This window comes from Electrophorus electricus, chromosome 21 (assembly GCF_041902795.1).
Source record: "Electrophorus electricus isolate QZ-2024a chromosome 21, ASM4190279v1, whole genome shotgun sequence".
In the NCBI taxonomy this organism is placed as follows: Eukaryota; Metazoa; Chordata; class Actinopteri; order Gymnotiformes; family Gymnotidae; genus Electrophorus; species Electrophorus electricus.
Window position 1 is genome coordinate 18,027,408 of NC_137517.1, and position 14,696 is coordinate 18,042,103.

General features: G+C 38.8%; 1 protein-coding gene across 1 annotated transcript; it reads right to left on the bottom strand.

Annotated features, from left to right (window-relative positions):
• Positions 1 to 2,759: 2,759 nt before the first annotated feature.
• LOC145653017 (uncharacterized) lies at positions 2,760 to 9,336 on the bottom strand. The gene is made up of 8 exons (XM_081704889.1): positions 9,323 to 9,336; positions 8,015 to 8,313; positions 6,290 to 6,394; positions 6,092 to 6,166; positions 5,448 to 5,510; positions 4,694 to 4,771; positions 4,420 to 4,479; positions 2,760 to 3,889 (listed from the first exon to the last, which is right to left on the bottom strand). Exons 1-8 carry the CDS (start codon positions 9,334 to 9,336, stop codon positions 3,882 to 3,884), a joined length of 702 nt encoding a protein of 233 aa, XP_081561015.1. The 3' UTR covers positions 2,760 to 3,881.
• Between the last annotated feature and the right edge of the window lie 5,360 nt (positions 9,337 to 14,696).

The following is a 14,696-nucleotide window of genomic DNA, read 5'->3' on the forward strand; positions in this document are numbered from 1 at the left end:
ATAAAGCCTTATGAACCTTCGAAGTGGTCAGACATTAATTAAAATTTAAATTCAAAAGAACTGTGTTTTGATGTGGTGGTTGTTCTGGTTGAAACAGCACAAGTTTACACCTGGGAAATTATACGATGCTGTGTGTCATAAATAAATACAGGCCTTGACCAACCTGTCCCACACTGTAAAATAAAAAACAGTTCCTGCTTTTGAAGGGTAAATTAACAGTCGACAATGTCCACGTGGCTTTTTGTTAATGTTTTAATGTTAATGAGCCGCCCTCATACTGGAGTAGATACGCATGCGCAGAAAGCCGTCCTTCTGCAGTTTGGATATCGTCTGGATAAATAGAAAGTAAACAGATCAGACAGGAGACAGACAAAGATATTACATTACATTTTCGACCTGGGACGGAAATAATTTCAAAAGTATTTTATTTCATCGTCCAAATTTTCCTTAGTTAACAGTTCCCCTTGTTGAGGAAACTCATCGTATCTCCAGATATATTTAATGTGGCGTTTCACAATCCTTCCTAAATCCAGAGGATGGGTTAATATATGAAATATTTAAAGTATTTTTAAACATTATTCAGTAAATGTAATAACATATGTTAATTCCAATAATACTGAGGCTTATGTCTGATAGTTATTAGAATATCCAGTGATTCTGGTCGGTACAATATCTTGAGTTGTCCTACTTCAGAAAAGCGTTGACAGGAACGCTGACGTCTCTATAACCGTTACCAATCTGTGCACGAGGACAGTCCGCGTGAGACTCTACGTTTGCTCGTTCTAAATCAGAACACTTTTTAAAGTTCCGCGGGAAATTAAAGCCTCTGCTGTGAACCACGTGACATGACACCAATGGCAATTTGACTTTATGTTCGACTGGTATCAAGAAATAAAACCATTGTCATGTCTGTGATGAAACTGATCATGAAGTAAATATAACCAAAACCACAAAGTGGTTGATTATACAGCTACAGAAATCAGTGGAAAATAATGAGCTTGATGACTGAATTTGCACTGTGCTAAAGTAGGAGAGTAACACTTGTGTGAATGGTGGCTGATGGGTAATTCTCCATATGTAGGAGAGCATATCTATGTAAGTTCAAATGACATTATTTCTTTACGTATTTGACCAAGAACCACCGTCATACATGTTATACAGTATAAGAACTATATGTGTTAAATATTTATGTGAAATGGCACATGAAATATTACATTGTATATGAAAGGGGCCATAAGTAAAGTTATAAATGTTTTATAACAATTTTATCAAGTTCATGAATGTTGCTTTACAGACCACTTGCATCTGGTCAAGGTACATAAAGCACATCTTTGCCTTTTGCATTAACAGTAAATAATAATAAAACAAAAGAAAACGCCAATAAAATTCTTTATTTGAAATATAATCTCTAGAGGCTTGTATTACTAAAACATCAATAAAATGATCCAACCAGTTAAAAGGGTTTCAGATGTTGTGTTTTGAGTCTCAGTGCCCTCACACACATACTGAGAAAACCAGACCTGACAACAAAGAGGAAAGTGACGTCCACACACACACATGAGACCAGAAAACATGTGAGGAACCAAAGTTTAACCCGAGTGAGTTTAATGTGTGGTGGATAAATCCTAAACACACATCCAGTACCACAATCTGAAACAGCAGGCATAGGTCAAAAACACCACGATGCTTTTATCCAAAGCAACTTACAATTATGACAGAACACAACTTCAGTAATTGAGGGTTAAGAGCCTTGCTCAGGGATTCAACAGTAGCAATGGTGGGGCTTGAACCCACAAGCCTCAAATTACAAGTCAAGTACCTTAACCACTGAGCTATCACTGTCTGAATAGATAAAATATCAAGGGAGCCAAAGCAACAGTAACAGACAAAGGTAAGCTCAAAAACCTGTTAGACTGATTAAGACTTAAAGAACATGTCGGGATTGCAGACTACAAAGTAGCAGCAAGACTCCCCAACTAAACTAAACAACATAAGAAGCTTAATCACACTAATACTAATCACCAAACAAGGGTGCAACACAATGGAGTGATTGACAAGGGGGAGAAGCTCAGTACTGCAGTGGGACTGATCCCTGCTGACCAGAGGTAGTGTCCTCCTAAACCAGTGGATCAGTCCATTTCTGTGATACTGACACTATTATAAAGTAATAGTGGTGGTTCTGGTGTCATTAGTAATGGTGGAACAGTCCAGTTCTGTGATACTGACTGTAATATGTACTTCAGTCTGTAGTGTTGAGTCTCACTGGCAATGACCACTAGAGAACATCATTGTCATGATTAGTCCCTTCCAGCTTCTGTGTTCCCTCATTGTCCAGTCGTTGTAGCAGTCCAGGGTTATATTACCAACACGGAGAGTACAGGGATACATGATTAAACAAACAAAACACACGAAGGCAAACAGGGGAAGCAGGCTATAACAAAGACAAGGAAACACGAAGGCACAGAGTACAAAGAAACACAACCACTCAGATAAACATGCAATAAACAGTATCGATACCGGAAACATGAAAGGGTTTAAATACATGAACTTAACAAGGGAGAAACGAGGGACAGGTGTAAGCAATCAAACGAGGGGCGGAGAAAATGAAACTATGACATGGAACTAAAATACACAAGACAAGGAAAACATGGAACAAGGAAGCTGGGAGGGACTAATCATGACAATCATCAGTATTAGGATTAAGGTTAGGATTAGGATTAGAAATTGAGTAAAGAAGAGTCAGGATCTTGTACTGATCCTCAGAGTCCTGATGTTTATTTGTGCACATATAAAAACTTCAGATCAGATTTTACTTCATCAAAAAGAAGGGTGCTAATCTAACAATGAGTAGTTAATACAACAACTCAGAAGTGAGATCAGGAGGAGATGAAGAAGTAGGATAGACAGAGAGAGAGAGGAGGAGGAGAGAGGAGGATGATAGAGAGAGAGAGGTGTGGACGAGGCCTGAGAGTCATCACCTCCTGAGAGTCATCACCTCCTGACAGTCATCACCTCCTGACAGTCATCACCTCCTGATCTTGATACATCACAGACAGACACCACGACACAGAAGAGTTACAGAGACATTTAGAAAAGTGCAGAAATACAAACATAATATAAAACTTAATCAAAAATAATCACAAAATAAAACAAATACATACTGATTCCTTCACCCTAGTGAGGCTCACAACAGAAGATCACCAGAATTAGGGTTGGGGTTCAACCCTAATGAGGCTCACTACAGAAGATCACCAGGAATCTCCAAGTCTTTAATTTACAAAGTGCTGCAGTTACATAGCACTGCAAAAAATAAAAATCTTGGCTCAAAGGTTAAAAAGTGGAGCTTAATGTTTCTCTCTAGGTGACTCTAGTAACAAACACACAAAGATAAACAGTCACTCAATCACAAGCTTCAGAACAGCTGAAAAGACAGAAAGTCTGTTGGCAGTGAAGCCCCACAGAACTCACACACTCATCACCTCTACAGAGAAGGAACTCCAACACCACTGAATCTGATTCTCCTGGAATGTTTATGCTACAACCAGTGCACTTCATATTTAGATTCACATGATAAAACACACAAACAAAACAATTCTAATGTTATCAAGCATTTCTACACTAAGAGTGAAACTAGTATGTTCCTTATGATAAAACCACACTTTCACTGTAAGAGATTTTACCTCCAACCTGTTACATCTCCATCTGTTATAAAACACCTTCCTGTTGTAGACATGAGTATCTGACATGATCATTTAAAAAGTGTTTAAACTAAATAAATGAATGAACACTTGGATAAGAGGGTTTAAACTCCTGGTCTTGTAGAAACTTGAGGGAGTAACACAGGAGAATGAATTCTGTTTCCCAGCAGTCTCTGCTGTTCCTCAACAACCTTGACAAAGATGATTTGAAAACATTCATTAGGATCAGTCATTATTTCTGTTTAATGTACATAGAATCACTGTCAGTTCAGCTCCACTCTACCTGTCTTCTATTTAACAAAGCTGGTAGGTTCAGTTCTGTGCACATAAACAGTAAAGGGCTCTTACATGTTTCATGATTGTTTATTAATTAATATAAACCTAAGCAGAAGTCACTTTGCATTGATATTCAGTTTCACTTGAAATAAGGTTTAAAATGAACACTGGCTCCTTTTTCACTGAGTCATGTTTATTACAAATCTTCCAAGCACAGCAGCTGCTACTGACAGTAATGAATGGAGTGGAGATCAGTGAGCACTCTATGGAGTGATATCTGTTGACTGGCTTCAGCTCTGTTTCCTTCACTGTTAGCTGGTTTTGAAGGACTGGTTTAAGGTCTTCTTATGACCAGTTATGGTGTTCCTTTAGGTCTTTGGGTGCAGTAGTGGCTCAGTACAGCCTGGTACCTCTGAAATGATACCATAGATATTGGCTCTCTGACCTTTGTGTGAGTCCTGCCTCAGCTCTGAGTATACAGTGTCTGCCCCCACACTGCTCTTCTCTAGTAGGGACAGAAGAGCCTGAATTAGACCACAGGAAGAACTCCAACCCTCCAAATGATTAAACACAACATGACCTGAATAACCTACAGTGGGTAACTAAGCACACAGTTACTAAGCAGTGAATCAAAACGTAGAATCTTAAGAGTTCTTCAGGTCAGCTGTATCTTGGTGTGTCACTGCTGTAGGTGACTAAAGTTTCTCCTTTTCATGTACCTTCTTTTTTCTTTGCTTTCTGTTTTGGTTTCAGTTTGATCTCAGCATAAATGACTTCACTGGGTCCAGCACCAGTGTCTGCAGTAACAGAACAAAACCAAAGCAAACACAGGCATGACCTCTCACTGACCTTTAGTGTTCTAACCAATCAACCAATAACAGCTCATCATACACACTTCTTTCCAACAATGCACTGCTGCTGCTTTTGGAGACCAGCATGTGTTTCCTTTGTCTCATGTGATGATTATATAGTAGATATATATAGTAGTATATATACAGTAGTGATGTAGATCAGACTGTATTCTCCAGTGTGTCGTTATATAATACCTGTTATTTTATGTATAATAGAGTTATGTAGATCAGACTGTGTTCTCCAGTGTGTAGTTAAACAGAACCTGTTACTTATATGTATAATAGAGTGATGTGGATCAGACTGTATTCTCCAGTGTGTAATTATATAATACCTGTTATTTTATGTATATTAGAGTTATGTAGATCAGACTGTGTTCTCCAGTGTGTAGTTATACAGAGCCTGTTACTTATATGTATAATAGAGTGATGTAGATCAGACTGTGTTCTCCAGTGTGTAGTTAAACAGAACCTGTTACTTATATGTATAATAGAGTGATGTAGATCAGACTGTATTCTCCAGTGTGTAGTTATACAGAGCCTGTTACTTATATGTATAGTAGAGTGATGTTGTGTTTGTGTGAGGTTTGAATTAAATCCCAGTGTGAGGGTGATGTGGCTGTACCTTTATTCCTGCTTTTCTTGTTGTGTTTCATGACCTGAGCATAAGTGACATCACTGAGGTCATCTGCAGGTTCATCAGAGTGCAGTGTGTTCATAACAGAGTACAGTGTGTTTATCACAGAGTACAGTGTGTTTATCACAGAATACAGTGTGTTCATAACAGTGTACAGTGTGTTCATAATAACAGAGTGCAGTGTGTTTATCACAGAGTACAGTGTGTTCATAACAGAGTACAGTGTGTTTATCACAAAGTACAGTGTGTTTATCACAGAGTGCAGTGTGTTTATCACAGAGTACACTGTGTTTATTACTACAAAAGGTTCCTGGGCTTTACTGTGTAGCTGCACTCCGTCCAAGTCTTTCACTGCTGCACTCAATGGGAGATGAAATCATTACCTGTGCTGCTCCTGTCTGCTGGCTCAGCTGTGTCATATATGTGGGCAGATTCTGGGGTTAAAAGAAAAGTCTATTTAATAAATGCTAAGATGAAAGATTACTGGACACAGTACAGAATGAATCACAAGTGATGAAGGATTATTTCAATTGTCTTAGAGAAGATACATCTTTAAGTTAATTGTTAATAAGGAAAGTTGTTGTTGTCTCATGGTCTGAGCAGTGCGCAGTGGTGTGACTGACACCCCTCACCTCCTGACTCTCTCTGGGTCTGATCTGATGTCTGATTGATGTCTGACTGACTCCCAGTACAGCGACACAGAGATTCTGCTCGAAGGCAACATGGAAATAAAGGAAAAATGTTTAATACTATAAAAGGTTTCATGATGTGTATCATACAAACATATAATATTTAAACTATTCATAAATGACCTGCAGCTGATCTCAGACCTTTGTTGGTTTTGTAGCACCACAGCAGGGTCAGTAAGATGAAGAACACAACCAAACTCAGTCCCACAGTCAAACCAACCAGGCCAAGAGAGGAGGAATCACCAGCTGAAACCATGGGAATCAAAACATCACATGAATCACAAAATGATTTGTCACACGTCTCTCCTCACAGACTATGTGAGCTCACTGTGTACTCTCTTCTTCAACACAGTAGGGGGCGCTATTAGTGAGATCAGGTCTTGTAGTGTACGGTGGAAACAAATGCTTTTAAATGAGGGGTGCCAAAATAAAATTCCTGTGTATCACTTTTAAGATCCATTATAAGTTGGTAATGATATGAACAAGAAAATAAGTAAATTAGAATTTCACAGCAGTATTACTGGAATAAAGGTATATTTACAGTATATTTTTTACCTTTAACAAGTAAACACAATACATGTGGATTGAGTGTGTTCTGCTACTGTCTACAAAGAGACAGTGCAGCTCCTGTAAAGCTTGATGTGAGTTCAGGTGTAGGTTTAACTGTTGATGGAGATGAAACACACAGTTCAGGACATGCAATGGCAGAGTGCATAGAGATATCTATGAAATGACTAACATTCTCAAATTAAAAATAGATGAAGTATTTAAGTAGTTTATACATTTTAAAATAAAAACAATAGACTCTCAGTAACATAATGTAGTAGTAGTAAAGCACCTGAACATTCAGGAATTTAATCAACAGACTTTTAATTAACTGTTTATATCAGATTTGTTTATAATCTGATGAATTCAGTTGTTTTTCACTTTATTTGGGTGTCCAAGTTCTTATCTGTAGATGTTAACCTGAGAAGTCACTGAACATGTAACAGGTATAATACATACCATCTTAGCATACTAAACAAGTTGTTATAGACATGCTGTTAACATTCTGTAACTGGATTTTAACTGGACTTTGAGATGGGGTTGGGGACAGGATTACACTCCTACTCATTCACATGTGAGTGTTTCTCTACTCAATATTTGTGTCCAATTAGACTGCACAGTCTGAACCAGCTCAGGCTCCATTGTAGAAATCACACAGTACTTAAATTCTGCTTTTATGTTCACCTCTCAATAAGATCATGTGTTGGAATCTTATAAAACCTACTAAAACTGAACACTGGCTGCTGGTCACTGAGAAGTACACGTCTCTCTGCTCCACACTATGTGAGGTCACTGTGTACTCTCTTCTTCAACACAGAAGGGGGCGCTATTAGTGAGATCAGGTCTTGTAGTGCAGGGGGGAACAAATGCCTTTAAAGTAGGGGTGTCAAAATAAAAGTCCTGTAGGACCACAGTACAGCCCTGTTCAGTGTTTCACCTGCTCTAACAGAGCTGATTTGTTGTTAGAAATTTAGTGTATCACTTATAAGATCCATTATAAGTTTGTAATGCCATAGTGTAATGCCACACTAAGATAACAAGAAAAGAAGTAAGTTTGCATTTCAGTTACAGTACCATGTAGTGTAACTGTAATTACAGTATAAGTCTAATACCATGCAGTGTAACTGTAATTACAGTATAACTCTAATACAATGTAGTGTAACTGTAATTACTGTACATCTACAATTTCCTTTTTCCTAGTAAACACAATACATGGAGTGTGTATTATGCTGCTTAATACAAATATTGTAAATTATTTAACAAACAATAATTTAAGTTAATTAAATAGACATTAAATTCATGAAATGACAGTAATCTTACCATGTACAGTGAGGGTAACAGTGTTACAGTACTGTGATGTTCTTGGTCTGTTATTTCGTGCTCCTCTACACTGGTACTGATCCCCATTAACTACAGCATCTCCACTGATGGTGAGAGTGTCTCTGTTTACAGTGTAAAACACAGACTGAGACACTGTAGTCCACTGACTCTGTGCTTTCTTCTTATACCTCCACTGATATGTCCACCCATCATAACCCTGAACCTCACACTTCAGAGTGACTGACTCTCCAGTGAACACAGGACTCTGAGGCACACAGTTAGTGTAGTTGTGGGTAAATCTGTGGAAAGAGATGGAGAACACTGCATGTTACAGCTGACTGACCCCCAGTGTCTTCCTGGAGTCAATCTGTATTGACATATATTATAACAAACAGGTTAGACCCACGATGCTGCATTCTAATCTGTTAATCACTGTGTTTTGTGGAAATTATCTGGAGATTATGTGGGATCTGATTGTGATTGGAGGGTAAAATGTGAACACATGACTGTGAGTCACTTAATTATTCCATCCAGTACCACCTTGGACACTTTGTCCAGTAATGTGACTCTTGTAATTAGGACTGTGATGCTTTTTTATGTCACTTATAACGGTTTTGATAAGAGGAGTGAATGTCCAGGCAGTTACACTCTCTCCTGCTCATTCACATGTGAGTGTGAGTGTTTCTCTACTCAATATTTGTGTCCAATTAGACTGCACAGTCTGAACCAGCTCAGGCTCCATTGTAGAAATCACACAGTACTTAAATTCTGCTTTTATGTTCACCTCTCAATAAGATCATGTGTTGGAATCTTATAAAACCTACTAAAACTGAACACTGGCTGCTGGTTACTGAGAAGTACACGTCTCTCTGCTCCAGACTATGTGAGGTCACTGTGTTCTCTCTTCTTCAACACAGAAGGGGGCGCTATTAGTGAGATCAGGTCTTGTAGTGCAGGGGGGAACAAATGCCTTTAAAGTAGGGCTGTCAAAATAAAAGTCCTGTAGGACCACAGTACAGCCCTGTTCAGTGTTTCACCTGCTCTAACAGAGCTGATTTGTTGTTAGCAATTTTGAGTATCACTTTTAAGATCCATTATATGTTTGTAATGACATAGTAACACTAAGATAACAAAAAAAAAAGTAAGTTTGCATTTCAGTTCCATTACCATGTAGTGTAACTGTAATTACAGTACAACTCTAATACCATGTAGTGTAACTGTAATTACAGTACAGGTCTAATACTATGCAGTGTAACTGTAATTACAGTACAGCTCTAATACCATGTAGTTTAACTGTAATTACTGTACATCTTCAATTTCATTATTGCCTAGTAAACACAACACATGGAGTGTGTATTATGCTACTGAATACAAATAGTGTAAATTATTTAACAAACAATAATTTAAGTTAATAAAATAGACATTAAATTCATGAAATGACAGTAATCTTACTGTATACAGTGAGGGTAACAGTGTTACTGTACTGTGATCTTGTTGGTCTGTTATTTCGTGCTCCTCTACACCGGTACTGATCCCCATTAACTAGAGCATCTCCACTGATGGTGAGAGTGTCTCTGTTTACAGTGTAAAACACAGACTGAAACACTGTAGTCCACTGACTCTGAGCTTTCTTCTTATACCACTGATATGTCCACCAATAATAACCCTGAACCTCACACTTCAGAGTGACTGACTCTCCAGTGAACACAGGACTCTGAGGCTCCACAGTCAGTGTAGTTGTGGGTAAATCTGTGGAAAGAGATGGAGAACACTGCATGTTACAGCTGACTGACCCCCAGTGTCTTCCTGGAGTCACTCTGTATTTACATATATTATAATAAACAGGTTAGACACATGATGCTGCATTTTAATCTGTTAATCATTGTGTTTTGTGGAGATTATCTGGAGATTATGCGGGGATCTGATTGTGATTTGGAAGGTAAAACGTGAACCCATGACTGTGAGTCACTTAATTATTCCATCCAGTACCACCTTGGACACTTTGTCCAGTAATGTGACATTTGTAATTAGGACTGAGATGCTCTTTTATGTCACTTAAACACTTTTGTAACAGCAGAGTAAAAGCACAGTTATAGTTTCCATTTTGCCCTCCACAAGAAACAGAATACATGTGGACTCAGTGTGTATTATGTTACTGACTACCAAGAGTTTATTTGAACTAAAGAGTTTAAATTTGTCACATGCGCGTTCCCCGTTTCCCTAGCAACCGAGTCACTTCCAGGTTGTCGTTGGTCTCCATGGTTCCGTGTCTCCTCCCCTTTGTGTCCAGCTGTTCCGAGTTTGTCTCTGATTACGTTCCTGTGTGAAGCCCGTTCCTACTTGTCTTTAGTTATATGTCGTTTGTTCTGGCCCCTGTGTGTTTAGTTATATGTCGTTTGTTCTGGCGCCTGTGTGTTTAGTTATATGTCGTTTGTTCTGGCCCCTGTGTGTTTAGTTATATGTCGTTTGTTCTGGCCCCTGTGTGTTTAGTTATATGTCGTTTGTTCTGGCGCCTGTGTGTTTAGTTATATGTCGTTTGTTCTGGCTCCTGTGTGTTTAGTTATATGTCGTTTGTTCTAGCCACTGTGTGTTTAGTTATATGTCGTTTGTTCTGGCGCCTGTGTGTTTAGTTATATGTCGTTTGTTCTAGCCACTGTGTGTGTAGTTATATGTCGTTTGTTCTGGCTCCTGTGTGTTTAGTTATATGTCGTTTGTTCTGGCTCCTGTATGTTTAGTTATGTCGTTTGTTCCAATGCCTGCTTGTCTCTCATTAGATCTCATTTGTTCTCTATCACATGTAGCTTGTATATTCCTGTTTAATCGCATCCCCATCCCGCGTTGATGTTTAGTTTCCCTCTGTTGTTTTCCTTGTTTGGTTCTCTGCTGTTCCCTTATCTGTAATATTGTCTGTGAGCTTTAGTTAATGTTATTTTGTCTAACTTAGTCTCGCCCTCACCCTATTAGCCTGTTCCTCTTATGTTTGCTTATTCTTTGTTCTGGTCGGTATTGTTAGTCTGTGTCTGTTAATAAACACATTTAGTTTTTATATCCCCTCCGTCCCTTATATTATGGCTTCCCTGGTTAGTTCAGTTTCGCATAACATCCAATGCGTCGGCACTTCGCAAGTGTGTTCACTCTCCACCCCTTCAGCATTACAAATATATGAAATAAATCAACAGAATATAAATTACCTTGAGCAAGTCCAGCTTGAACAAATGACATCAGCACTATAAACATAAAAAGAGGAACATATGAATATGAACAATGAAATAATTAATTTCTTAAAGAAAACATGATGGCAAAACATTGCAGACACAGTTAAAAAAAGTATGTATAACTGTTCAACCACAAACATCATAACATCCTGTTTATTACTTTAACAAGTATACAGTCTAAACTTTGCTTCAAATGGAGTGGGGAAACTGCCGTTTTTACAATCATCCTAATTAAACAAAAGTGAAAGAAATTAAACTGTCGTGATAAAACATGTTTAGAGGGCTTTAGAGCGTTGAAGTTTTTGAACACAAGGGGGCGACAGTGATTTGTTTCTGAGGAGAGTGGCGTGTGCTGTGGTATGAGCAGATCCACTACTGCTGTGTCACAGTTCCTGTCACGAATGGCCACCCTCCTCCCGTGCCTGATGTCACGGTTTCCCTGTCTTCCAGCTCTCCCTGGTTCCATGCCTTAGTTTCGTTTTCTCCGCCCCTGTCTGTTCCTCTATTCCACTCCTTGTTTTAGCTTCCGCTGTTCCCGTGTATCTGTTTAGTGTCTGATTGTCTTGCTTATTTAAGCTCTGTAGTTTGGTCTTCTGCTTGTTGGTCTATGGTAAGTTACGTCTCTCTGTCAGGTTTGCCGCTGTTGTCATTGCTTTTCTGTGTAGTCCAGCCGTGTGTTATATTACTCTCAGCACCCCTTAGCCTCTGTTTATTTTACCGTTCGTGTTTCCTCATTTAATAAACCGCCTCCTGCATTTTGCATTCTACCTCTCGCCTTGTTCCTGTTGGAAGCGTAACAGTTCCACAGTGTCTGTTATTTATGGACATCCTACCCAGCATTCTCTAAGTGTTTACAAGGTTATATGAAGAAAACACACACTGTGTAACGTGGAGCGATAGAGAGCTGGACGCAGACGATGAGAAGAGCGAGATTTATTAAGGGCAAATCCAGAATCTGCGTCAGTAAGTCAGACCAGGGTCATGGCACGGATACCAACAGATCCAGGAAATGTATTAAACAAAAAATACAAAATCTGGAAAATCAACAGGCAAACCGAGAGAAAACAGGGTACAGATACACAGACAACAAGGCAAAGTGGTCAAAATTCTCCTCAAATGAAGCGCGTTTTATTTGTAAAATTTGTTTTGGACGCTTTTGCACCACAAAACATTTTTCACTACGCTGTAAAATCTGCTCCAAAGACCATTTAAAAACGCCGCATTTTACACCGTTTATATGTCAGTTGAAAAGCCGTAAAAAGCGTCGTTTTAAGGGCTCTAAACGTTTTGGCTTGCTTACAACGGCATTTAAAACACCATTTTATTGTATGATGAGCTCTGCCTATTGGGTTCGACAGCCAATAGACGAACGCATTCACTCACGAACAAGGTCATACCAGACCAGTTCACTACAGATCTTAATCGGCTGCTGAACCAGTGCTCATTGAGTAATGTGTGAGCATCTAGTAATGTAAAATCACCTAAAAAGAGTAACAATGAGAATTAAGTCCATCACAGCTATGTCAGAGCATGAAACTGCTGTAGTTGGACTGCACAGGACACACAGTCAACAAACCAGACACAATAAAGCTGCTGCTGACAGTCTAATTAGTAAAAAATCCAGCCCAGTCTTTCGGTCTCTTCAGGAGGGTGAGGGATCATTCAGGTGAGGTCTTTGTTTTCAAGCACAGCAGGAGTGTCTCTGACTTGCAGGTGACTCGACTGTGGTAGGGACTAACCTGACCAAGAACACACATGAACAGCACATAGAATGGGAGACAAACAGAAAAACAAATGAGCGCACACCAAACAATCTTTAAAAAAATCCAGTGTAATGTTTTATAACTCAGAAGAACAGACAAGCCAAATGGACTAGAATGAATGGGGAAAGGACATTGTATATAGATTCTCTCAACAAACGTCTCAAAGCCTGTGCCAATAATTAAATATTAAGATGATCATTGTCATATAGATAATTACAATTCAGATTTTATTCCTCTTAAAATCTATATAGTTTTTAAAGAACAAGGCTATTTCTTACTAGCCATCTTCTAACCTGGGGATAACCCCTTCCATTCAGTTTTAACCAGAACAAAAGTCTGAAGTCAGCAGTTGCTATAACGACACTACCCGCACCTCTGATAGCTAGCTAGGCAACAAGCTCGACTGGCTTTCAGTCTAGTGCTAGAAGCAACTCATGACTGACCAACTACAGCTATCTTTGGGTGAGCTTTATTTTGCAGCCATTTATCAGTTAGCTAGTTGTGTCTGGTTAGTATTTTTACGAATGAACACATATGTAAATCCCCAAAATAAACAAACTTGAGCACTGGTTCATCAGCCGATTAAAATCTGTAGTGAACTGATCTGGTTTTTGTAGCGTATTTTACAGCATAGTGAAAAATAGCACCATATTTTTCCATACAAAATGTTTGGCTTTCCATAGACAACGGCTTAGTACAAACACAATGAGCAGATAACGGCTAGAACAACGACCAGCAATACACTGAGGAAAACACTGGGTTTAAAAACACGACCTAACAAGGTAGAAACAAGGAACAGGGGAAAGTAATGAAGGACAGAGAACTAAACGAGGAGCTAAACTAACGAAACCAAAACCAGGATGAACTGTTTTTCTCCATCTCCCCATTTCTGCTGAAAAAGAATATAGTGGAGTTGTGTATGCACGTTCTCTCTGCTACTACAACAGATTCATGTGGTAATGGGCCTTTTGTTAGGGGGGTAGGCGTTGGTCTTAAGGGTAATAATGTATGTCTTGGTCATTTCCTGTTGATCGTCACCTTCCTTTATTGTTTACTTCTGTTACATTTTTTTGAGATTGCCGTATTTTTACCCAGTTTGTCTGTTAAAATGTTAATATACACAGTATGTTACATTCTATCACACCGTTATACTTATTAATTTACCCCAACACACAAAACAGCCCAAGCAGTGGATGTTATCTGCTGATTTTCTATAGGGTTTGTTTGTAGGCTCTACTTGACTGTTTCAACACCACACAGCATGTAAGTTTTCCCACTCATATCTGTGGTCATTCTTTGGATTTGTTGTATTCTACTGACTTCTCAATTCCTAAATTATGTTGGTATGATCCAAATCTCAAATATACAGATTGTCCAGTTTCTATAGTGATAGTGATGTCATGGCTGTCAACCCCGTCCAGGTAGTTATGAATCTTGGGGTTCTTCTTCACCTCACACTTTCACTTGAACTTCATATTAGAGCCCTCACTAAATCTGTTTATTTCTCCTCCAAAACTCTACTCCATGGTTTCAATAGCTCTTGTGTTGAGCACTGTAATCCTCTCTTGACTGGTCTTACTGTGAAAACTCTGACAAACACATATGCTAGAGTCGTAAGCGTCCATATCACTTCCGTGTTTCATCAGCTACACTGATGTGTAGAAGTACACTGGTAACTGGTCTGTTCCCATATTGAGTACAAAT